Source organism: Colletotrichum costaricense (assembly GCF_030867565.1).
Source record: "Colletotrichum costaricense strain IMI 309622 chromosome Unknown Scaffold_8.1, whole genome shotgun sequence".
Lineage (NCBI taxonomy): Eukaryota > Fungi > Ascomycota > Sordariomycetes > Glomerellales > Glomerellaceae > Colletotrichum > Colletotrichum costaricense.
The window spans coordinates 71,688-96,251 of NW_026848237.1; the positions used below are offsets into that span (position 1 = coordinate 71,688).

The 24,564-nt window shown below is 48.0% G+C and overlaps 7 protein-coding genes across 7 annotated transcripts; 3 read left to right on the plus strand and 4 right to left on the minus strand.

The window, feature by feature from the left end:
- Nucleotides 1-2,444: 2,444 nt before the first annotated feature.
- CCOS01_08046 (glutamate carboxypeptidase II) lies at nt 2,445-4,725 on the plus strand (the record flags this gene model as incomplete). Its single annotated transcript, XM_060456208.1, has 5 exons — nt 2,445-3,348; nt 3,410-3,608; nt 3,680-3,777; nt 3,834-4,525; nt 4,576-4,725. The coding sequence occupies 5 exons, from the start codon at nt 2,445-2,447 to the stop codon at nt 4,723-4,725; spliced, it is 2,043 nt and encodes a 680-aa protein (XP_060312482.1).
- A 200-nt stretch (nt 4,726-4,925) lies between these two features.
- CCOS01_08047 (catechol O-methyltransferase) lies at nt 4,926-5,777 on the minus strand (the record flags this gene model as incomplete). Its single annotated transcript, XM_060456209.1, has 3 exons — nt 4,926-4,955; nt 5,009-5,695; nt 5,748-5,777. 3 exons carry the CDS (start codon nt 5,775-5,777, stop codon nt 4,926-4,928), a joined length of 747 nt encoding a protein of 248 aa, XP_060312483.1.
- Nucleotides 5,778-13,576: 7,799 nt separating this feature from the next.
- CCOS01_08048 (ammonium transporter) lies at nt 13,577-15,230 on the plus strand (the record flags this gene model as incomplete). The annotated part of the gene is made up of 4 exons (XM_060456210.1): nt 13,577-13,675; nt 13,751-14,070; nt 14,137-14,814; nt 14,876-15,230. 4 exons carry the CDS (start codon nt 13,577-13,579, stop codon nt 15,228-15,230), a joined length of 1,452 nt encoding a protein of 483 aa, XP_060312484.1.
- Nucleotides 15,231-16,055: 825 nt separating this feature from the next.
- Nucleotides 16,056-16,885, minus strand: CCOS01_08049 (short-chain dehydrogenase; the record flags this gene model as incomplete). The annotated part of the gene is made up of 2 exons (XM_060456211.1): nt 16,056-16,254; nt 16,311-16,885. The coding sequence occupies 2 exons, from the start codon at nt 16,883-16,885 to the stop codon at nt 16,056-16,058; spliced, it is 774 nt and encodes a 257-aa protein (XP_060312485.1).
- A 614-nt stretch (nt 16,886-17,499) lies between these two features.
- CCOS01_08050 (peptidase family M28) lies at nt 17,500-19,023 on the minus strand (the record flags this gene model as incomplete). Its single annotated transcript, XM_060456212.1, has 6 exons — nt 17,500-17,622; nt 17,684-17,748; nt 17,801-18,247; nt 18,297-18,475; nt 18,526-18,728; nt 18,796-19,023. The coding sequence occupies 6 exons, from the start codon at nt 19,021-19,023 to the stop codon at nt 17,500-17,502; spliced, it is 1,245 nt and encodes a 414-aa protein (XP_060312486.1).
- A 708-nt stretch (nt 19,024-19,731) lies between these two features.
- Nucleotides 19,732-21,430, minus strand: CCOS01_08051 (cytochrome P450; the record flags this gene model as incomplete). The annotated part of the gene is made up of 5 exons (XM_060456213.1): nt 19,732-20,168; nt 20,274-20,376; nt 20,434-20,510; nt 20,541-21,203; nt 21,256-21,430. 5 exons carry the CDS (start codon nt 21,428-21,430, stop codon nt 19,732-19,734), a joined length of 1,455 nt encoding a protein of 484 aa, XP_060312487.1.
- Nucleotides 21,431-22,119: 689 nt separating this feature from the next.
- Nucleotides 22,120-23,971, plus strand: CCOS01_08052 (cytochrome P450; the record flags this gene model as incomplete). The annotated part of the gene is made up of 3 exons (XM_060456214.1): nt 22,120-22,528; nt 22,594-23,405; nt 23,468-23,971. 3 exons carry the CDS (start codon nt 22,120-22,122, stop codon nt 23,969-23,971), a joined length of 1,725 nt encoding a protein of 574 aa, XP_060312488.1.
- Nucleotides 23,972-24,564: the final 593 nt, after the last annotated feature.

Sequence of the window (24,564 nt, forward strand, 5' to 3'; positions counted from 1 at the left end):
ATCTTTTTAACTTAGATATAACTAATATAATTTAAACTTTTATAAAATACTTAAGTATATAAAGTAACGTATATAATAAGCGAGTAGGCTAGATAAGCGAGTAGGCTACCTAACTACGACTATATTATATTCGTAATTAAAAAGTAGTACTAAGAAAAGTAATTTAATTAAAACTATTTAGTATCCTCTTTTTTAAATATTCTTTTAGTAATTTAATATATTTACGTATTATAATTAGTATTCCCGTAAACGTTATATTATTATTAACCTATTTTAGTCCTTAGCTAACGACTATTACTCCGATATATTTCTTTTTTAATCTAAGTTATTACCTCTTTTTATAACTAAAGGTCTTCCTTATCGGCTACTATAAGACTTCTTTTTTATTTAAAATATATTTTTTTAGCCCTCTTACGTTAGTTAAGTAAGTTATTTTCTTCTTAAAAAATCTAGTTCTCTAATTTTAATAAGGTAATTTAGTATATAAATCCTTATACTCTTTTTAATAAATACTCTATAATTTTAATAATTAAAGTTAAGGAGCTATTTTAATAATAAGTAATTCGATTTTTAATAAATTATAACTATAATAATACTTTTATTAAGTTATTTAGTATTTAGGAAGTCTAAGTTAGTAATATTATTAAGACGGATTTTAGAGGTATTAGAGTATATAACTTTATATTAAGCTTAAATAGTATATTCTCTATATTTAAAAATATAAGCCCGGCTTTTTTAAATCCTCTTTAAATATTTTTTTTTTTTATAATTATTTATATAAATATCTTATAAAACGTAAAAAAGAAGTCCTCTTTTATAATACAAGTATTACTCTATTATATTTTTTTTTTAATTTTTTAACTATATACCGTTTTTAAAAGTTTAAAATATTTAATATTTAAAGGTTATAATAAATAAGATAAATAAGCTAGTATATAAAGGGTAACGATATTATTTTTTTTATAATATAATTTAAAATTCGTAAAGTAATAACTTTTATATTTATTAATAATAAGGAAGTAATATCGACTTTTTATACGTAGTTTTATTTACTATTTAAAGTGTTTTACTTAATTTAGGTCTTTTTTATTTATTATTTATCCGTTTTTAGACGTTACGATAACTTAATTACGTAGTAAACTAGATTTTATATATTAAATAGAGAGGTAATATTTATTTATAATAATAATATATAGCGGGATGCTATAGCCTAACGAATTAATAACTTAGATAATTATAACCTATTTATAATTACTAAGCTATATTATTTTTGTATTTAAACGCCTTTTTATATTTATAATAACTATTTTAAATATAATCTAGCTTATTATAAAACTAATCTTGTCGAAATTATAAATATCGGATTTTATAATACTATATTTTATAATTATATTTATTATAAGGTAAAACTATGCGTTTATTACGTCTAGATTTTTATATTAAGCCCTTTTATAATTATATTTATAAAAAAAGCGCGTCTAGAGCTATAGTTAGTACTTAACGAAGTTAAAAACCTAATACTTCTTAACGGGGAGCGTATTATAATTAATAAGTAGTTAATTAGTTATATTTTTTATATTACTAAGGCGGAGAGGAAACGATTAGGAATTTAAATTAAAAATATACTTAACTAACTTCTCTTTTTTAAGTATAGTTAATTTTTACGAGTTAGGAATAGTATTACGTTATAATAATATTTTATTTAATCTATAATTTAAAGTAACGTAACTAATATTATAAATCTTTATTATAACCCGAATAGTAAGATTTCGGTCTTTATAAATAGCTTAAATAGCTAGGTTTAATTAAGTATTTTTAGTTAGTACTATTATTCTTTTTAGTTAAGGAATACGTATTATAGTAATATAGGTAGCTTAATAGCGGTTAGGTAGCCTATTCGCTTATCTAGCCTACTCGCTTATTATATACGTTATATAAAGCTATTTTTATATATATTTTTAATATATTATACTAGTACTTTATAATAAAATATAAAAGTAAAATATAGAATAAAAAAGAATTTACTAAGAAGTATAGTACTATTCGTACTCAAAAGGCCCTATAATCTATTATAATAAAAATCTCTTATTTAAAAGATTTATTTAATACTTTTATAATTAAATAAAATATAATATAACTTAGATATATATTAATATAATAGCTAATTAGTTATATAGTAACTTTTGATTTCTTTTTCTTATTATATTTAAGTTTCTATTCGCTGTTAAAAAGTAGTACTTTTGCGGGATACTGTGCGCTGCACACGAACTTTCGACACCCCACTGTAGTGGATTGGCACAAAACCCCTACCAAATCTGCTTCGCTTTTGGTCAAAGTTAACATCCAGTCCAGCAACCGCGTTCATTGAGAAGACATTGACAGCCGCAGCAGCAACCTCAATCTAGCATTCCAACTCCCATACGACTAAGATACCCAGGTAGCTCATGGAGATCAAGGTACCACAACATGAAGCTGAGAAGCTCATGCTTCAATCGCCTGACACTACGAAACTTCGCCATTGGTCAAAATTGTACAGCGCAGAACCCCACCTAGCCGGGGACCTAGCCCACGCAGAACGCATCCGGGATCTATGGATTTCGTACGGTATCCCGGCCGCATTGGAAGAATACCAGGTCCTGCAAAACTTTCCAAAGTCTCAAGCTCTGCATCTCCTTGCACCGGATGGACAGATAGGTTTCGAGGCATCCCTGACAGAGGACGAGGTGTCAGAGGATCCAACGTCGTCTCCTCGAAACGGTTTACCCGCCTTTCATGGCTTCAGCGCAAACGGCGAAATCTGCGCCGAATTGGTGTATGCGAACTTCGGCGAGTTGAAAGACTTTGAGTTGCTGAAGTCGCATGGAATCTCCGTGAAAGGCAAAATCGTCATATGCAAGTATGCCAAGGTCTTTAGAGGCCTCAAAGTTAGAGCAGCCGAACAGTACGGGGCAGCCGCCGTCATTCTGTATAACGACCCTCAAGAGGACGGCGAATACACTGTCGAGAATGGCTATGAGCCCTACCCTCATGGTCCAGCAAGGCATCCCAAAACAATTCAGCGAGGCAGCGTCGACTTCTTCTCCGTGGCCGTGGGTGACCCCACGACACCCGGGTACCCCAGTTTGCCAGACACCGACCTTGAACGACAGGATCCTGGTCACGCAACCCCAAGGATACCATCTCTGCCAATCTCTTATGCGGATGCTATTCCTTTCCTTCAGGCATTGAACGGCCATGGACTTATACCTAGTCAGATAGCCGGTGAGCACAGCGACTGGGAAGGATGTCTTCCGGCAGTGGACTATTGTACTGGCCCTAGCCAGGCCAGAGTCTTTCTATCGAACCAAGGTGAGCAATTTTGATCTCAAGCTGTCCGGAAACCAGGCAAAATTTCTGACTGTATTCCCAGGCACTTACAAATACGCCCCGATCTACAACGTTATCGGGACCATACGTGGGACCACTGAAGAGAGCATCGTTCTTGGTAATCACCATGATTCTTGGTGCTGTGGAGCTATCGACCCAGTGAGTGGGACGGCGGCCATGAACGAGGTCGCTAGGGCCCTTGGCGAGCTTTACTCAAAAGGCTGGAAACCATACAGGAAGATGTAAGTAATGCATTTTTATAGTTGCAAGATTCAACCGTTAAGGGTTATGTCTCACTACCCATGACATGCAGAATACTAGCAAACTGGGACAACGAAGAATACGGCCTGGTCGGCTCTACCGAATGGGGCGAACACCACCAGGATGATTTAAGCAAGAACTGTGTTGCCTGTAAGTCTTATGAAATGTCTGGATTGTGGGAAGGATAGGAGCTGATCTTTGCTCAGACCTTAATGTTGACGAGGCGACCAATGGTGGGACGATCCTTGGCGCGACAGGTAGTCCCCTTCTTGCAAGCGTGCTTCGTGATGTTACTCGCATGGTCCAATCGCCGATCAACGAGAATCGAACAGTCTATGATGACTGGCTGAGCGACCAAAAGCGAGCCAACCCAGAGCAGGTGACCCCAACCCTCGATCTAATGGGTACGGGAAGTGATTACACGGTCTTCTTCGATCATCTCGGCATTCCATCCGTTGACCTGCTCTTCAATCGGCAGGGAAAGGGTGTTTATCCTTATCATTCCAACTACGATAGTTACTACTGGGTCGAAAACTTTGGCGATATCGGCTTCAAGAAGCACCTTGCGATGGCTCAACTCTGGGGGTTATTGACGGTTCGCCTTGCTGGTTTGGGTAATATTGCGTTCGAGGCAGCGGAGTATCCGAGGACCCTCGCTCATCACTTGGAGAAGCTCAAGGCCAAATATGATAACGTCCTCAGCTTTCATGCTCTGAGCAACGCAGTCACGCATTTCAAAGACGCCGCGTCTCGATTAGACGCGATATCGCCACTCAGAGTCGCTCCAGGAAACATGCAAGTTGACAATGAAGTCAACAAGGCCTATCTCTATCTTGAGCGGCAGTTTCTTTTGCCAAAGGGGGCTGGGTTGCCTGGGCGGGAGTGGTATCGACATGCTGTAAGTGTAAGTCTGAGGTCCCCGTTGTTCGTGTTCTAACATCCTGGCAGATCTTTGCACCAGGGCTGTGGTATGGCTATGACGGAGTCATCTTTCCCGGAGTTGTGGAATGCTTGGAAGATGGTAACGACGAGGGTGCTGCTGAGTGGCTAGAAAAGATAATCGCTGCCATCCAGAGAGCCACATACAGCTTGCTATAAACCTGCGAAGAAGTACACTATCGGTTTGAAACATTTCAATACAACATTCATTCAAAGACTTTGCACGGAAATTCCTCGTCCAGGCCTACACGCCTGGGGCAGATAACCCTTTATATTCTACAATGATCCATTTTATTTAAAGTCAACATCAATGGGATTCCTGTAGCATGGAAATCAATGGACATAATCTCAAATGACAATCAAACGACGACAGTAACCTCCAGGGCTCGCTATTAATTAAGTCAGCAGATGGCAGCAATCAGGATTCCTTAACATCACTCACTGGCCCGTGTGAGGTACTCGAGTTCGGGACGAGATGAGTCTTGCTTTGATATCGTAAAGTTCCAGCAAGTTCCTCCATGTTGCCTCTCACATACTCGAGGTACTTAGGCGCACCGGGAATGTCAGTATTGTCTGCCAATACAACTGATCCCTTGTGAAGAACTCCAAGTTCCTCACAGAGCTTCAAATCTGGAAGATAGATGTCTTCCCAGTGGTCGAAGAAGACTGCATCAACACTTTCGGTCTTAAGATCTCCGTTCTTCACAAGAGTCTTCAACGACTCTGCGCCTGGTCCGTCAACGACAGTGACAATGTCGCTCATACCAGCTAGTTTCACAACATCTCGTGCAATCTCTGCTAGTTCGGGGTCGAGCTCGAAACTGTAAACGCGAATGCCACTATTGTCGCCTGGATAAAACTCTCTCAGCATAGCGCCCCATGCTATCGTCGAATTACCAACGAAGCTTCCAAACTCGACCATCACCTTTGGCTTTGGGCTCATATCTGCGAGAGCGACTCGGGCCAGGTTCATCTTGGTTTCACGGAATATCATGGGGAGCTTTTCGGTGTTGGCAAAGTCCTCTATAAGTCGCACAAGTTCCCAAGGGTTCTCTTCGAATTTGCCCTCCGGTAAAGCGGATACATGTTTGTGCAAAGCAACAGCGCGAGCTTTGCAAAACGATTGGAACTAAGTCAGAAAGCGATTAGCATGCTTTCCTGTGGAATAAGATGTAGCTTACGTCTTTGATGTTATGATAAGGATGGGCCATATTCTTGAATCTGTTCTGAAAAGCGCCTTTATCTTTTCTACGGCACGAAGCAAGTACTATGTCTCAATTTAACTATCTCACTTTCCCTGATGAGACATCAGTACGAGAACCTTTTATTCCATCTAACATGACTCCATTCGGAACAGCCCCACTAACTTAGCATTTCGGTTCGCTCCAGAGCGGGGCTGTTCCGAACGTCGAAACGTTCAGTCACCAGAATTACGGTGTGTCATCCGAACTTTTATTGGATGGAGCGACACAACATCGTACTATACGTTGCAAGTGGCGGCCTTTATGACGCGGCAAGCTCATGCGCCCTACAAACATACGCCTTATGAGAGCCTCGTTGTCTGAGCCTCCGAGCCGCTGACTTCTGATCTATTTCTTGGCGACATTGGCAACACTATGGCAACTCGCCCTGGATTCAATCACGGTCGTCGGGGCATGTGTCAAAAGCTTATCAACACGGCCTTCAGTATTTTGCAAACCCCGAGATCAAGGGTTCTATTGATGACTAAATCGAAAGTCGCAGGCCCGGTGGTGTTATCAGGTCTTAGCGTAAGGTCAAGGGTCAACCTTTTTACTCGATGCTGTACCAAAAGGCACCACGGAGCTGTATTAGTTACATGAAGTAAAATTGATGAAATTAGTGATAACAGCCTCGCTGGGTAAGCGATAGACTATCAGTAACTTAGTCAAGTCGCCATCGTTAACCTTACGCTAAATTTGCACCATGCCTGCTGGAGTTTCGTATTCGCGGAAAGACATGGTAGCCAGGGTTCCGGAAGACTCCTATCAAGTCGATGATATCTCAACGCGTGATCGTGTACGTTTGTTATGAGTGAAGTATGCGAACGCAAGGGCAGGACAATGTCCCGCCGTTGATAGTTTGGTAAATCATAGCGAAGCTGTCAGCTTCGGACTGGTTTCGATGTCATGACAAAGCTTTCTATCATCAAGACAATCATCAGGTAGGTTGAGCTGACTTTCATATGACTGTGTATACATCTCAGTCAAGGCCCAATTCCATCAGTGACGGCATGTTTTGAGTATCACAACGATTTGAGGTATAGAAATTTTGTTAACCTGGATGAGAGGAAGTTGATTTCCCATTCATACTGGGAACCAAGACCATTAGTAAAATGCCGCTGGGCTGAATGAAGACTTCATGATCATCTTTTACAGCTTGATATAACTCACTTAGGATACAGGCGCATCATCGGAGCAAGAGATAAAGTGTTTATGAAAGGCATGCATAAGAGCAACGATGCTTTGAGCAGGGCTTACAGCCCAGCTAACTCCTCCCCCTACCTTATGTTGCAAGCATGCCATCCATCATCTACCACTCATGGGAGATTCAAGGCCTAGGAACAAGCTAACGTATAAAACTTCTACGATTCAGTCAATGGATGTATGAAGACAGCCTCTATCTGGTATTAGAAATTGTGAGATAGTTCAGGTGAACTTGTTCTCTTTTGGTTGGGACAAGATGCTGCGGGCCGGTGTTTGAAGTTTTCGACTACATCACACGGCAGAATCTGGACTTATTATAGGAAATTGGTTAAGTGTGGATTGCTTTCGTGTATCTAGTCCGGCATGGGTACGAATCTCGTTGCCTCGTACATCATGCCCTTCGAGGCCTTGGGCCCCAGGGACCGAACTCTAGGGGCTTTAGGTCCCATTTCTGTCACCTGTAGGCCACAGCTCTCATATTTACAGCATTTCTATAGGCATATGCGTTATTCAGGTTCTCCGAATGTGGAATCATTGTTGGATTTATCAGACTCTTGTCAATTATTGTATGTAGGGAGAGGGAACAAGCCGTGAGAATATTGGGTCATGAGGAACAGCATCCCGAGAGAAGACAATGGATCGCCAGCCTGACACGTATCGTTATATCGACTGCTGCAACAAGTCATCAGAATCAACCCTGCAAGTGACTGCATCGAAATTACTTGATGGCACCGTTTGTCAAAATTCATCTTCGACCTAGTCCCAAGAGTCAGGATCCTCATATCGTGTCGTCCTGCTGGGAACTTTGGCAGCTTGTTCTCAAATGTGCAGGAGCCAGGTTTACTGGCAATCTAGGGCTTGGCAGTCCTGTGGAAACTGCTTCAGTTCTAGGCACCTAGCTTAAACCCAGTCTATTGTGCTTGATGGCTATGATGCATATAGGTGGTGTCCATTGTTTAGTCGTGGTGATACTGCGAGGCAATCATTGAGTGGGTGAGCACTCCACTCATGGCCTATCATGTTGGCGGACATAAGAAGATCTAAGGACTTGGATACGGCTTTTCTCTCGCCAGGTGAGGATATGCCGAGGGCAGCGTGCTGATTGGTGGCTAAGGTGTGTTGTAGAGTCGGGTTTGAATATCAGGCTCTTCGTGTCTCTCGAGTTGCTACTGTGATTTCGTACTGGTTGTATAATGTATTGCTCGCGTATGGCTTAAGGACATCTCCCTTGGTAGGTTTCGACGTGATTGATTGAAATTTTCAAGGCCGTGAGTTGAAGTAGAAAGGTTGGAAACCGGCGTTTATATAAGTATGAGTGAATGTTGCTGCGCCCGCAGCCACGCGAAGGGTGAGCGCCCGTCCATTTGAAGAACAGACTATCTACGGATAATCGGGGGCGCTTGGGCGCCATTTGATGTCAAAATGAGAGAGAGAGCGCCCGCAAAGACGCAAGTCAGCGGGACAGACCCAGGCGGACGGGACGGGAGGAGGAGGAACAAAGTTGATCTACTAACTCTAAAGTTGCCGTGCGGCCGTTGGGCGATGAACGGCAACCTTTGCAAAGCATGAAATCTTTTCAGACCAGGGCAGATATGAGACATGTCCAAATCACGTTTAAAGTTTTTGATCGACCATCTGTTTTGTTCCTCACTCTCATGTAAGTGCACGATGTGGAGCAAGTGAGACGGATCACCTAGAAGCCTGGCGCCCAATGGGTCAGATGAATGACAGATTGCGAGCTCGCCAGTGATGGCTCATGAAGAGGGAAACGACTTTGACACCAAGAGTCTGAGACTGAGAGGCCGCGCGTGTGACACGTACATACGACAGTAGTTCTTTATCAGTACTTTGTACAAACGAAGAGGATTTGACGCTTCATGCTACATACCGTGTTAGCCGGTATTCCTTGGCGAATGCAACGGGAGCGACTAGTCTAGGGCGGCATGGTTTGAGAGACGAATGGAGATTTCGGATATGAATGGTTAGGGGTATGATGAGTGCTGCAGGAATCAGGAATGGCGCTGGTTGCTGATAAGGCTGCAAGTCAGCAGACGGACTCTGATTATCTCTGTATCATTAAGGTAGATGTCCACAAGCAAATGGGAGAAGCTATGAAGGTCACTCGTAACGAGCGATGAGCTACTGAGTTGCATGATGCGGAAGCGAAACACTGAGTCCGAACATGAAATAGAGGTGAGAACAATAAGGTGACAACGACGAACATTGGCGCTTGAGTTGAGAGGCTGTGTTAAGTGTGTGAGATGCCAGTGGTGAGAGATTGAAGGTGAGGAGTCGTCGTCTATCAGGTGCCCCGTTTCGGTCGTTCGTTGGAAGACGGAAAGGGAAAGAGGGACGGGGGGACCCCCTGCAGGGTCAGACAAGGGTATGGACCGTCCCACTGGTGCCTGCCTCGCCTTATCATTGCCAAGATGACGCTAGCGTTCTCAGCCCCACCGTGCCGAAAGATAAGAGGGGACAGCCAATCAGAGGCGCGGCCATTCAAACACAGGAAGAACCAACCTGGCTTGCAGCTTCTCCAAATGGCTTCGTCTGCGTGGCCACTGGCCAGTAAGGTGCGGATAGATTTTGGTTCTTTCCATGGATGCATAGTTCGTTCCCACAAGGCAAGAGCGAACGGAGCAGCAACGCATGCTCCTTCTAGCGTTCCTTTCCTTTGGTTATTGGTGTCCATTTCATGCTCATGTCGTTCCCGCCCAAAGTGTTCCAACAGTGTGCAATTGCGACAGCCTACCTTACCTAAGGTACCTTACAGGCACCCCTCGAGGTACGTATTCACTGAGGTACTGGGGACAGACTCCGAAAGGATGCTACCTACCTAGGTAAGGTGAAGGAAAGTACCTTAGTCAGCACCGGGTTTCCAAGCTCCGCCCACCGCCCACCTTCACTCCTGTCCACGGGTCTCCCACTTCAGACCAGAAGTTCAGGCTCGACTCTCCTGCGCATCAGACGAATGCTGCCACAACCACATGGGCGAAACCTAGACGCAACCAAGGCACCCTCTCAATGCTCGTGCGAATGGGACGCTCCATCAATGTCTTGGCTCGATGATTCTCTGCTCCATCGGGGTGATAATGACGACATATCGCCCATCCCAAGAGAATCCGGGGCATATGGCTCGTTGGCTCGTCAATGTGAGGGATCATCGAATCCCACCATCATGCTACGACCGCCTTGCACTTCTCACCCTCTTCCGCCCACGATTAAAAACGCCACGGTAAAGAGCTAATTACTGGCTCTGACTCCACGATAAGAGCTATCCGTCATCTACTCGAATTTTCTTCTGTCTGAGTAACAGCAGTCTCCGCCATAGCAAGCAGCTATCGGCAAGCCAGCAATCTCGATTCCCCACCTCACCATCAACTGAACTTGCGCACCAACAGCGATTCATGCAACACCTGATTCAACATCTTCATTCGCGCAGCTTTGCTTTCATCAACGCTTGTCAGACGCGCTACCTCTATCAGGCGTTTAACCCTCGGCTTTTAGGTGTTGCAATTACCCACGGCGCATTTCCGTCATGGCCTTTTCTTCTATCAACTTATCAACCAAGGTAGCCCGGTTTCGGTGCCGTCTTATCTCTTAGTGGACCTGAAGGATTCCCGACCTTTCCCCAGCGGCGCAGCATATTCACGGAACAGCAAGGTGAAGGATCAAGGACAGCCTGTGAGCCTTTCCCGATTGCATCCGATTGCATGTGTCGTTTTGGCCTCGCGCGGTCTCGCACATTCTGGCGGACTGGAAGCGGTGCAATCAAACCAATCTGGGCTTGTTCGAAGCCCCGCACCGCAACTACTCATCTTGCGAGAAGGCTTCGATCAGGCTTGAGATTAGCGACTCGGACTACACACTGTGGATGGCCTGCAGATTCTCTGATAATGTGCCAGACCACCGGACTAGCACCACCACCCGAGTCATCGCTCGCCATGTGGGTGATTCACCTTTCGCTAGCGTCACCGACACGTTCTTCAGCTCGAAGACTATCCATCCGTGAATATACTTCGTGTGGATACACAAACGAACCAAGTTTGACTTCTGAGACGCAGCTGACGATGCTGGCCCCCCGCGTGCGATATCGGCTTTCTCAACCATGGAGACCCCTCTAGCCTCTAGGTTGTCTTGTCACTGTGTCGCTTTGACATCGGAGTCTGAGCACTTTTGAAGGACGCCTCCTTCTGCACCTTTCTTCTTCTCCGACACCATGCAATCGGGACACACAACGTTCACCGCGGGAAAGCGACACCGCCCGCCAGTCATCCGTGGCCGTTTCTTATTTGACTCCCATGTCGTATCGTATCCGTGATAGCAGCTATGAAGATGGCGTCGAGCTAGTCCTGTCAAATTCCAACGGCGGAATACCTTAATTTCTGTCGATCGGCATGCTGCAGCAACTTTCACAACGTGTGGTTGCGACGAGTTAATACGACTTACAATGGCATCGATGTCTGAGCCACCATGCCCCATTCTCTAGGACCAAGACATGTGGCTGGTGGTGCCTGTTGCGCAAAGCACCCATGACCCATCCATCCATCTATCCATCCATCCATGGCATCCATGGAGGATCACACTCACAGAAGTCGTGTGTAACTGGGTCTCAGCTCCCATCAACCACCAAAATCTCCCTTGGTCGCCTGAGCGGGCCCCTCGATACGCCCTGAGCTTCTGCTCAATTTCTCTGACTAGAGGGCAATATTGATTAAACAGAAGCGCCATGCAGCGTATCTGTACGGATACGGATACCGCCGGCTTGATTGCCAAAGGTCTTTAAGAACGGTGCATCTATCCCGTTTCGCAGCCATGGACCGAATCGCCCCCACACGGCAGCGGCCAGGCAAGGTCGGAAACTACGGGCGGAACACGACGCGGGAAATGAAGTGGCTACAGATTGTCAGATAATACAGCTTACCTACCGAGTACGAATGCGTTTGCTCGATTGTCGCGCCTCGCTGATGCGATGCGTTTCTGCCGTTGCGTTGCTGAGGCACAGCATGCGTCTTTCCTTTTGATCCTCATCTCGAATTCCCTTGATCGCCTGTTTCTTGCAGTCTTGGCTCGTCTCGGGTCCAGAGACGTCACGTCTGTGCCGGCGTGTATGGACCTGGTTGCATGCCAGACCCCCATTGATGCTGCACTGCGGCCTGCAAGAAAAATTGGAAAAAACTTTGTCCTGGTCTGAAATGTTGCATCCAATGTTAGCAAGAGCAGCAAGCGGAGGGATTGCCCTGCGGCTCAACCGGCCGAAAAAGATCCCTCTCATTTGCCCCGTGCGACAACGAACCAACAACATTGGAAATCGGGCAATGGTCACAATGTGTCTGTCGCTGGCGAACACAGCATGGCTAGGAGTTGATGGTCTCCAGACATGGGCACTGGGCGGGATCAGCAAAGCTCAAGCCATCTCTTGGCATGACACTCTATTTCATCTGCTCGATTCTTGACATTCTCCACGTCCAGCGTCCAGAATCCCGAGTCCCAAAGTCTCAGGCCAGATACACACCGCGGGCCGTGGCAGACTCCAGAGAGTACGAATACCTACCTACCTTACTTAGCGTCCGTAGGCTAGGTAGGTAGGTAGGCCAACGGACGAAGAAACGTCTACGGTACGCTAGCGGCCAGGTTCTGCCAAGAGACATGGCTCCCTGAAATGGCTTCAATTCGCCTTGAGCCGAAGCCCCCGACCCTAGACATCCTTGTCGACCTCCTTCGACAAACCCCGGCCAGTCTCCAATTCCTTATCAGTACCCACAGGTTCCGACGGCCCACTCGATGCTGGACGACATGGGATGGGGGGGAAAGTCCAGCAAGGGTCCTCGGAGCATGTGGTTCAAGTACATGTACGAATTCCACCGACCGTGTTTGTATGAAGCTCTCGCGATGAGGGCGTTCTCGTACCACCACCATGCAGCTATGCCAGTAGAGGGACATGCCCGACTTGTCTTGCCGGAGACAGACGAGGATTTGGAAGTCGCTCCAAGATACAACCCTCGATTTCTGCCACTAGACACCCTCTCATGCCCTTTTTTTTTTGCTTTCCTCCCACCCCTTGGCCCTGCACTATTGGTGTTGCCCGGCATAGAAGACTGGTCAATGAGCGACCTCCCCGTCCCAACGTACTGACATCCCATCCTTCATCTTACCCGCGCCATCGGTCTGGGCTGCTCATCCCTGCCGCCTTCGGATCCATCCAAAGATACTGCAGCAGCAACTGTGCTCCGTAGTGGACTTGGCCATCTGTACTCGTAGGCTCAAATATCGGCCGGCTCACGACGAGGGGCCGAAGGCAACGCCCCGGTTTTGCTTTTCTCAATGTTGCTTTTGGGATTATTTAGCCCGTCCATCCCCGGCGTAGACTTCAGCGTTGCGTCCTTTTCCCCCTTCCTTCGTTCCCTCCCTTCCCTGTAGCTCTCTTCACTCACTACTCTCTCTTCGACGTCTGTTCGCCGATCTCGAGGCAGGCAAACGTTGAAGATTCCCGAGGACGCGTCCGGACACCGCGCACCGAAACCACTACCCACTGACCGCTCACGCGCCGGCGCGCAACCGTCAACATGTCTGCCGGTCTCTACGCCATCCCCTACAATGGCACCGAGGGCGAGGCCGACGCCGGCTACTCTGCCGGTGTTACTGACCTCAACGTCTTCTATGAGGTGAGCTCATGTGATACCCGCCGTGGCCCAACGACGACTACCTCATACATGTTGTTGTCTAACATGGCTGCATAGTCTGGCGACCTGGCCTGGATCATGGTCTGCTCGGCGCTCGTGCTGCTCATGATTCCCGGTGTCGGTTTCTTCTACTCGGGTCTTGCCCGTCGAAAGTCCGCATTGTCTTTGATATTGATCTCGATGATCTGCGTGGGCGTGGTAGGATTCCAATGGTTCTTCTGGGGTTATACTTTGACCTTCTCTCACACCGGCTCCGTCTTCCTCGGCGACATGTCAAACTTTGGTCTCAAGGAGGTTGTCGCTCAACCCTCTGTCGGCTCCACCAAGATTCCTGATATTCTCTTTTGTCTGTACCAGGGCATGTTCGCCGCCATTACGTGAGTCTACTCTAATCTGGCGCGAAGTCTGTGACCTCGATGGCGGCATCTGACCATACGACATAGTCCCGCCCTCGCCCTCGGCGCTATTGCTGACCGCGGCCGCATCCTCCCCGCCATGGTCTTTGCCTTTATCTGGGCCACCATTGTCTATGACCCCATCGCCTACTGGACCTGGAACGGCAATGGCTGGCTGTTCATCCTCGGCTCCTACGACTTTGCTGGTGGTACGCCCGTTCACATCTCCTCTGGCGCGGCCGCCCTTGCCTACTCATTGATGCTGGGCAAGCGCACCGGTTACAACAGCGTCCACGGCCTCCCATACCGCCCTCACAACGTCACCCACGTCGTTCTCGGAACCGTCTTCCTCTGGGTCGGTTGGTTCGGTTTCAACGGCGGTTCCGCTCTCGCCTCCAACATCCGTGCTGTTATGGCTTGCTTCAACACCAACCTTGCTGCCGGTGTCGGTGGTGTCACCTGGATGCTCCTTGACTACCGTCTGGAGAAGAAGTGGTCCACCATCGCCTTCTGCTCTGGCGCCATCGCCGGCCTGGTTGCCATCACCCCCGGTGCTGGTTTCGTTACACCCTGGGCTGCCGTCATCTTCGGCATTGTCGGTGGCATCGCCTGCAATTTTGGCACTAAGCTCAAGTTCGTGCTTGGCATTGACGACGGTCTTGATGTCTTCGCCGTCCACGGAATCGGTGGTATCTGCGGTAACATACTGACCGGTATCTTCGCTGCGTAAGTCTTGCTACCCTTCCTCCGAAAATCACCCGCAGAACATTGTTCTAACATGCCCCAGCTCCTACATCGCCGCCCTCGATGGCGCCTACACCGGCGAGAGCGCGATTGCCGGCGGTTGGATCGAGCACCACTACGTCCAGCTCGGCTACCAGCTGGCCGGCTCCGTCGCCGGTTTCGCCTGGTCCTTCACCTTGACCTGCCTCATCCTCTTCCTCATGAACCTCGTTCCTGGCCTCAGCCTGCGTGTCAGCGTCGACGACGAGGACCTTGGCCTCGACGACTGCCAGCTCGGCGAGTTTGCCTACGACTACGTCGAGGTCACCCGCCATGTTTCCGACATTGCGCCCAGCAGCAGCCATGACGGTGCCCCCGGCAGCTCCGCCCACAGCTCATTGCCTGAGAAGACTGTCTAAGTCTTTGGACAATAGAACTTTTGCAACTATCCATCACTTACAGATTTCGCTTGACCGTCGGAAAGTACATCGACGGCTGGAAAAAAGGGGAAGGCAGTTATCGTCTATAATACTCTTGTTCATATCTGCTTTGATACCAACTTGGCACTCGCTTGCTAGATTTACTATTAGTCTTTCCGTGGAACAATTCACGACATCATCTCATAACGTTCATAAACAGCCGCCCTCTCCCTGAAGTGTTTCTACGTCAGTTACTCCAAATACTCAAGTTCGTGTATTGTGTACCCAAAGTACCTGCATCTAGGTCCTGATGGTGTGGCATTTTCCTGAAAATTCTGCCTCGCCTGCCTCGGCGCCTGGCTGTAATCTCACCCACGATCACACCTACCCGTTGCATCGTTCCAGAAAATTCTCACTGCATGTGCGCACAGCTGCCGGCGTAGCATCTCAGGACTCATGCTGCCACCTACCAACTAAGGTATGGTAAAGCTATGGTAGGACAGCCGCTGCTCCTTGTCTCTCTCGGAAAAAGAAAGGTAGCAACGCTTGAATCCTTTGCATCCTTCGCTGCGACAACGCACCAATTGCTGTTGAGCATTCCAAATACTCCGAGACAGCAGCACAGTCAGCACCCAAAGATAGTTTTGCAATGGGCAAGTAGTATTTCACGATCCCCCTGACATTGGATTCTTAATGCTGAGTGAGTGACCCTGACTACGATTCGTCCGATCTCATCTTACGCCCTGTATTCTATTCCTCACCCTCTGACCTCACACATTCGACAACCTCTCCCTCGAGTCTAGTCACACATTCGTACATACTCCATCAAGGAATTGAACCACCATCGACTAACCAAGCCTGCCCGGTGACATACGAAGACTCATCTCCTAGCAAAAAGGCAATGGTCGTCGCCACCTCCTCAGGCTGCCCGACTCTCCCCAAAAGCGGCTCAAACACGTCTGCCCCGGTCTCTGTGGTCTTGGCCGCCAGCGCCGTTCGTAGAATAGGCGTATCGATTGCGCCGCTGCGTTTCTCGTCAGACAAATTTTCCTAGGTTTAATGCAGACAATTGCAACTTACGGGCAGATAGCATTGATCCTCAATCCCTTCCTCCCAAACTCCCTCGCCGCACTCTTGGTCAAACCAACAACAGCATGCTTACTCGCCGTATACGCCCCATGATACTCCAACCCGTAGTGCCCCGCCACGCTCGACACGTTCACAATACTCTTTCCCTGTCCCTCCTCCGCCAGTGCAGGAATCTCGGCCCTCATGGCGTTCAATATCCCCCTCGCATTCACGCCCATCACGAAGTCCCACTCATCGTCCTCAATCTGCGTCACCGTCGCCAAGTTGCCCTGCCGCCCAAGCACGCCGGCGACGTTGGCCGCACCGTCCAACGGTCCGAGCTTCTCCACCGTTTCCGCGATCCACGCCTCCACGGCTTTGCGGTCCCTCACATCCACGACTCGCGAGTAGACGTTGTCTGCCCCGTGGAGCTTGCTGAGATCCGCCGCGGCCGTGGTGAGGAGGGGCTCGTCGACGTCCGATATCGATACTCGCGCGCCTAGGTTGGCCAGGTGCTTCGCTGTCGCCAGGCCGATGCCCGATGCTGCGCCCGTGATGGCAATGACTTTGCCCTTGAGGTTGCTCATGTTTGTGGTGTCAGGCTTTGGCGTGATGAAAATGTCTTCCCCTCCGTAAACAATTAGCTATTGTGGTCGATAAGGCAGGGAATGTTAACCCCTCAGCGGGCTTTTGATGTCTTATCCATAATTGTGCATCTCCGCCTTGGGGCATGGCACGCTGAGTAACATGCTTTGAGCGTTGGATCGGCCCACTTGTTGTGGTCACTGCCGAGCTATCTAACAGCGCCGCCCGGCCAGAGTGGAGCCGTCCGGACACTCATTGCCGGACGTGACGGAGCAGCCAACGCTCCCGCCCCCCGGGAGCCTTTCCTTGCGTCAGCCATCTGGGAAATTTCAACAATCTTAGCGAGCTTAAGAGTGGCCTGTATTTGTTCAAATTCAACGGAGAACGGAGCATCGAAGAAGAGGCGACTGGCGCCCCAGTAGCTGCAACAAATGTCCGTGGGAGTCCGTGTACGCAGATTCACCAATGCCCATGGCACGTGGGAAAGTCATGAACAGATATGGGTTCCATTGAGACATGCTTGTAATTCTATCATTGATTCATGGGTGTGGGGCATGGCTTGTCAACCATTGTTCAAGCCTTTTGCATCGTCCTCAGCGTAGCAAGATCCTGATGTTTACATTAGATCGTCGCTTGGTCTGCCTAACTTGGTTACGTTTGCGTTCGAGAGAACCTCAAGAGCTGCGAGGCTGAATTGGAAATGGCGTTCAAGCGTTTCTTTCTCGATCGTCTCCAATGTCTGCAATCAAGATTAGTACCCGACTTTCTGCGTGCCTATAAGAGGTTTCGGTGGAACTGACATCTTTATCAGTGTGAATTCTGTCGTTGCCGATTGGGTCACGATCGGCAGTAATGAAGGCCGCAGCTATGATACCATCGTCAACTAAAATGAAACAAGAAGGAAACGTCGCGCTTACGGTACTTGTTATTGTGAGCGCTTGCATGATCGGAACAGGCGTAACCGCAAGAAAAGCTCAGTGTTGCGATGCCGCGCTGCTTCGCAATGGTGCGGAGGACATGTGTGAGGCGCGGGTCAATTTTGTCGCCACCAAGAGATACTTTGTCAGTGGAAGAGAATCCCAGCATATCGTGGTTCAGCATGGCAACCACCGTCTTGTTTTTGACCTTGTAATCGTAGAAGATCTCTGAAGAGCCAAGCAAACCGACCTCTTCTGCGGCATAGAAGTGGAACTCAATTGTGTTGCGAAGAGGCTTCCAAGGCTCGGTTTCCTTGTGACTCGTCTTTTCTGCTAGTGTCCGGAGAAGTTCAAGTAGCACGACCGTTCCAGAAGCATTATCGTCGGCTCCCGGAGCATAGCCACCAGGCTTTCTTGAAATGGAGTCGAAGTGGGCGCCGAAGACAACTGTTCAGAGGGTCAGCAGAGCCATCTAGAAGATCAAAGACAGGCTCACCGATGTCCGAGGTAGCTCCGGGTAGCTTGGCAATAACGGAGGGCTGCTTGGTGGCGTTATGCGCGAACGCGGCGGATTCGATATGCGGGTTGACCAAGGCAACAATTCTCTCAATACTTTCGAGGATCCATTCGGCAGCTTTCGTGCCGTTTTCCACCCGATGATCTCTGCTCCAAAACCTGCGATTCTAGTCAGGAAATGAAGCAAGATTGGAGTCAGTCTTCTTTACTCGGTCATTGTCTTGAGGTGACGCATTGCACGTTCAGTATTGAACGGTGTCGGTTGCTCAGCAGAGTCCATAGATCGGCCATCAAGTTCGCCCTGCATCCAATCTGACCCTCGCTGAGCCAAGTCAGCATTCAGGTCGAGTGTGTTGAGGTATTGACTGAAGTCATGATCAGGAGTGGATATCATTTCGAGAACTTCTTCGTCCTGAGGAGATGTCAGTCAAATCAACTTTTTGAATGAATAGAACCGAGCCGGGTTCAAGAAAGCTTACCTTGATGTCAGTGATGTCGATGAAACGGACACCGCTCTCGATCAACACATCTTTGTCCGCATCGGTGACCCATGATCCAGGATCAGCTGGGGATGTTTTGACAAGCCGAAGGGTAGAATCAGTATGGGCGAATAAGAATCGTGAACCCTGTTGGTGGCTTGGTGCAGGTGAGGTTGCTACGAAGGATGCCAATGCTGCCAAGACAGCAATGTAGCGGGTTGATACCATGCTGGATGTCGCTTCGCGTCTGCGTAGACGGAATGGAATAGTCCAACGGACAGATAAGCAGGCGGTACTCTGATCGGAGATGGGATTGGAAGAACGAGCTCGTGGATGCCGGGTAGTTGTAAGGAATGAACTTTATGTAGAATAATCAGGTAGAGTAACTCCTTTCTGCTCAGCAGGGCGGGATGCAAAATCTCGGGTGGGATGTGTTGGTGATGAAGCTGGTGCAGAAGATTTCGGACGTTGGTGGGCGTTCTCTGCTAAGGTTCTTTGGTACAATGAGACGGAAGCGAGGGCTTCCATTTACTTACATGGAAAGTGAGGTATAGAAAATACTTTCAGTCTTGCCAGAATCGCCATACTGTTGCAAGGGGAAGGCATCACGTCGTTAGGTACCTTCCATGGCTACGCACCTTGGGCATTTTGCTTCAAATGCGGGCAGGTACCTTAAGTGCGTCAGTTACGTACTGTTCTTTGCGACCGACAATGGCAGGTGCCAGCGTCTAAAGTGCTTTCTCTACCTAACCACCTCATCCAAAGTACCTACCTAGGATAAACACGCCCTGGCATTGAGTTAAGGGAAAGAACTCTGAATGCCATGAACAACACTACGCTATCTCACGACTTGCTTGGCCAGTTCAACAAGCGGCCAAGAGGAGAATGAGCACTAATATCTCGATGAACATGATTGCGAATGCCATCGTCAATTCATTACTCACGGAAAACTAGGTCTACACTACCTCGAGGCGCAAGTGTGATCTCACTTGCCATGCATGGCCTCGACCTCACAAATTTCTCTACTGAGTCGGGCCCCGTGCCTCTCTTCTCCCAGCCAATTGCCATGGACTCCGAATCTTTAGACATTGGTTCTTGTCTCACTTCAACACTTCTGTATTGTTGAAACACACGAACCAAGACGTACGCCATCTCAGTCAGAGCCAGCTGCTGCCCGATGCATATCCTCGGCCCACCATTGAACGGAATATACGTCCATGGACGAGGTGTCCAAGTTTCCCATCGACGGGGATAGAAGTCTTGGAGTGGATACTTGTATGAATTGAGATCATCTCGCAATTGAAGGATATGCGTGGAATAGATGATCTGGGTACCCGATGGAACTCCTACGGGGTCATTCCCGTCTAGTCCACCTCCACGTGGTAGACTGGTGTCTTTTGAAGCAGCTCTGATATTGAAAGGTGCGTTGGGATATAGCCGAAGAGTCTCATTCAACACGTGCGTGACGAACGTCATGCTCTTGAGGTCGTCATAAGTTGGTAGACGAGCTCCGGCACCAACGCCCAACTTGTTCTCGATCTCGCGGCGAAGCTCGGCAAGTACCTCGGGACTCTTCGCGAGCTCAAAGAAAGCCCAGGACATTGTGGTTGCAGTGGTGTCTCGGCCAGCGATCAATATCGACACCATTTCATCACGCAGATACCGAGCGTCTCGAGAGACACCAGCGCATGCATGAAGAAGTGTCCATCCGTGGTCTGTCTTGTCTATCTCCGCTAGCTCCGCATCCGACATTGATATTGCCTTCTCGATGCTGGGACCCATAAACTTATCCAAGGCCTCTAGGTCTTTGCGGAATCTGCGGCGCGGAACGAGGAAGTTCAGAGGGCCCAATCGCTCAATCAAGGACTGAGTGTGGCGGATACGCTCAAATGCTTCAAAGACGGCGTCATCCTCTTCGCTTGTCAGAGAATCCACCTGTCTTCCGAGGGAAAAGTCTGCCGATACATCAAGCGCAAATCTGCTTAAGATGTCCTTCATATCCACACAATGGCCACCAGCTAATGCTGGAAGCATATCCTGGATATGACGCTCAAAACAGACGAGGTCACTAACTCGTTGGCGGGTGAAGAGAGATCGGAGACGTTGGCGCGAGGCATGCCAAGCGTCACCGTCAACGTTGAAGATGCTATTTCCCATGAGTTCAAACCAATCTGCTCTGAAGCGCTGACCCTTTCCAAAGTCGCTGAATTGAGTTGCCAGCATGGCTCGAATATTCTCGGGATCGGCAGTGAAAATTGCACGCGACCCTATCAAGGAGACCTCAAACGTGTATGGGTTCTTCTTCCCCTGGCCTGATCGGAGAAACGCGTTATGCATGAATTTGAGGTTTTGATCCTGTAAGGCATGAGTGGTGATGGACCACAGGAAATGCAAGCCGGACAACACGCCTAATTTAGCGTTAGTCATCACGAATAGTAGCTTGAGATTTCGGAAACTAACCAAACGGCGTATATGACTTGTATCTCGACGCGTGCCCTCCATGACGCCGAATCCTCCTTTCTTCGTCAATGAACTTAGCAATCCTTCGCAGGACGACGAGGAACAGTAGCCCAAGGACAAGCCATTCTGTATATGACCCAAGGAAACCATCTCTGATGTGACTGGGTTTGCTCATAGCTGCGAGTGGCTAAATTTTGAAGAGGTAGAGACTGAGCCAAGGGATCTGGTGCGAGATCCGAAATACAGAGGACTAATACCGAGGAAAGATTCTTCTTGACTTCTATAGCCGTTGATCTCATCATCAGGACAATGACGGATGCCAAATCTGGTCTTTTGTCCGAGATACTCGGTCTTGAAAGCCCGGAAAGCATGCAGTAATTTTTTTCTTGCCGATTGCTACTGTCTTATCGAAATAAGAGATCGAAACATACTTCGACAAACGTCTCGGGGAGAGGGGCGAATTGCGAGTCCGCGGTAGAGCCTGAGGTGTAACCAGTGACATAACTAGACCAAAACGGATGATTCTCTTCGAGGAGGATGGCATGCTGAGAATCGGAAAATGTGTTATGGAGTCGACCTTGCGAGCATGGGTCAGCCGGCAGACAAAGTTTGATATAATTGACTTCCGGTATCATGCAACATACCTGCGGAACGCAGCGGAACTATCAGGCGACGGAACCAAGGCAGAGCAGGGGCCTCCTCCGGAGACGCTTCCCGGAGGAATCAAACCTTACGACGTGATCTGAGTAGTGCGCTACCACTCATAAGAATTTCGCTTCAGGGAAAGAAAGAGGCTTTGTGGACAGCGTGAGGATACATGCAAGAAGAACTGCTCTGAGACTATTGCAAGCACCAAACCTGAAGATGTCGACAAACGGTTTCGTTGCTCTTTGTCTGATTGGGCTCTATACTATGTACACCATATCGTGTCTCATTCGAAACATCACCGTTGCCAAGACTATTGGTATTCCGGTTGTCTGGAGCCCCATAAGCCCCTTCAACTCATTCTGGATCATCTTCAACAAACGAGTTGCACCAATCTTTCAGCGCCTTCCTCTAGGCCTGGGCGATTGGACCACGTACAATACTCTTGATTGGACATGGGTTGACCGGACACATGGGAACTCTGAAGTTCATGACAAGCATGGCGACACCTTCGCTCACGCCACGCCGAGAGAAGTTGAGATTCACACTCGGGATCCTGCAGTAGCTATTCAAGTGCTTCGGAAGCAGGCGAACGACTTTCCCAAGATAAGCCATTACGCCAGCAAGTGTACACTATCTCATGAGGTCAAGTGCTGCTCTTTTTGGCTGACCAATCTTTCGAAGAAATCCTAGACGTACTGGGCACGAGTCTGGTATCCTCAGACGGCCATGATTGGACTCGTCACCGGAAGGCGACTGTCGCCACTCTGAGCGACAGGACCAATCGTCTCGTGTGGGCAGAAGGCGTCCGACAGACTCAGCAAATGATTCATCATTATCAACACACTTCACGGGGCCTAATTTGCGATCCTGTGGACGATGTCCGCGAACTTTACCTTCATGTCTTCACTAGCGTTTGTTTCGGCTTTACGTATGACTTCAAGCAGCCCGAAAGAGACTGCATTCCAGAAGGACACTCGCGAAGCTACAGGTACTGTCTCCACACCAGTCTCAAGGATATTCTCATCCTTCGGCTGGTGCCAAGTTGGGCTATGAGATTTCCTTTCCTGCCACAGAGGATTAAGAACTTCCGAGATGCTGTAGCTGAGATGCGGCAGTATCTCGATGAAATGATCAGTGACTGCAAAGACAATCTTAGAGGCAGCAGGGAAAAGACGCAGAATGACAACTTACTTAGCTTTATGGTAAAGAGGAACAGAGATTTGGAAGTCGAAACTCTCATGGATAAATTCAAGGATGATGGATCGCATGCCTTACTGACAGAGTCTGAGATTCGAGGAAATCTATTTACCTACTCACTTGGAGGACATGAGTCTTCTGCACATACGCTGACGTTTGCAATCTATCTCCTGGCAGCTTTACCAGAGCAGCAAGCTTGGCTTATGGAAGAGATTGATGAGGTTCTTGGTGGCAGGCCAGATTGGAAGTCGCAGGATGCTTTCATGGATATTTTCCCTCGCTTGAAAAGGTGTCAAGCCGCCATGGTAAGTAGGCCTGAATTCACCTTCCGGGGCGATTTTCAATATCAAGTCTGACACACTTATAGAACGAGACACTCCGATTGTATCCTTCGGTCACAGTCCTTCCCAAATGCACCGGGTCGAAAGCAACGACTTTGCTTGTTGGTAGCGAAGATCATCGCATCCCAGCAAACGCCAATGTCTTTGTCAACATGCCTAGCATTCAGGTACATCAACCCGTATGGGGAACCGATGCAATGCACTGGAAACCTGATCGATGGATCCTGACAAGCGATCACATGAAGGGTCTGGAAAGCGAACAACTCAAAGCACCTCCTGATGGCGCTTTTCTCCCGTGGAGCGAGGGGAAACGGGCTTGTCCGGGCAAGAGATTCTCCCAGGTTGGCTTTGTTGCAGCACTTGCGACTCTCCTCTACAAGCACAGACTTGAAGTCATACCCAATGCTGAAGAAAGCCTCGAAAACGCTAGGGAAAGGATCATTGAAGTTGTAAACGACACTTACGCCGTCATGACTGTCCATATGCACAAGCCTCTCTCTGTTAGAATCGGGGTTCTCAAGAGAAGCTAGAAATCAATATGGCTTCAATTTGAACTATTTTACTTATTGCTTCACTTGAAACCGAGTTACGATAACGTAGAACGCCACTTAATACATTCCCTTAGATGCAAGTTATATGTAAGTTAGATGTAAGTTAGATGTAAGTTAGATGTTAGTAAGTTATATTTTTGAGATAAATGGGGTTTCCACCCAATTGAACTACTTCGGTGTCTTTAAATCTCCTTGGTTTACGTATGTACACAGGATCAAGTTGCATGTATAGTTACAGATGGTTTTTCAATCGGCGATATTCACTGGATGACTTGGGCGACGAGTACCTATAACGCTACACTAACAATTTTTCGGGGTCTATTGCTGCGCTGTTTCTTGCGCTAAATTCAAGACTCTCATTCTCGTTATTATTATTGGATATACTATTTCTAGGGGTTGGCAAATCTTTAACCCTTTGTCGCGGCGACTTTTCTGCAATTTACAGCACATCGGCGAAATTGTTCCTCCGACAACTTGGATCCTAACCGCCAACCCCTAATAGAAAGATTACGTGAGGCCGGATTAGACTGGATTCAGGCCCGGGTTAAGGCTAGATCGTAAAAGCCGGAGTC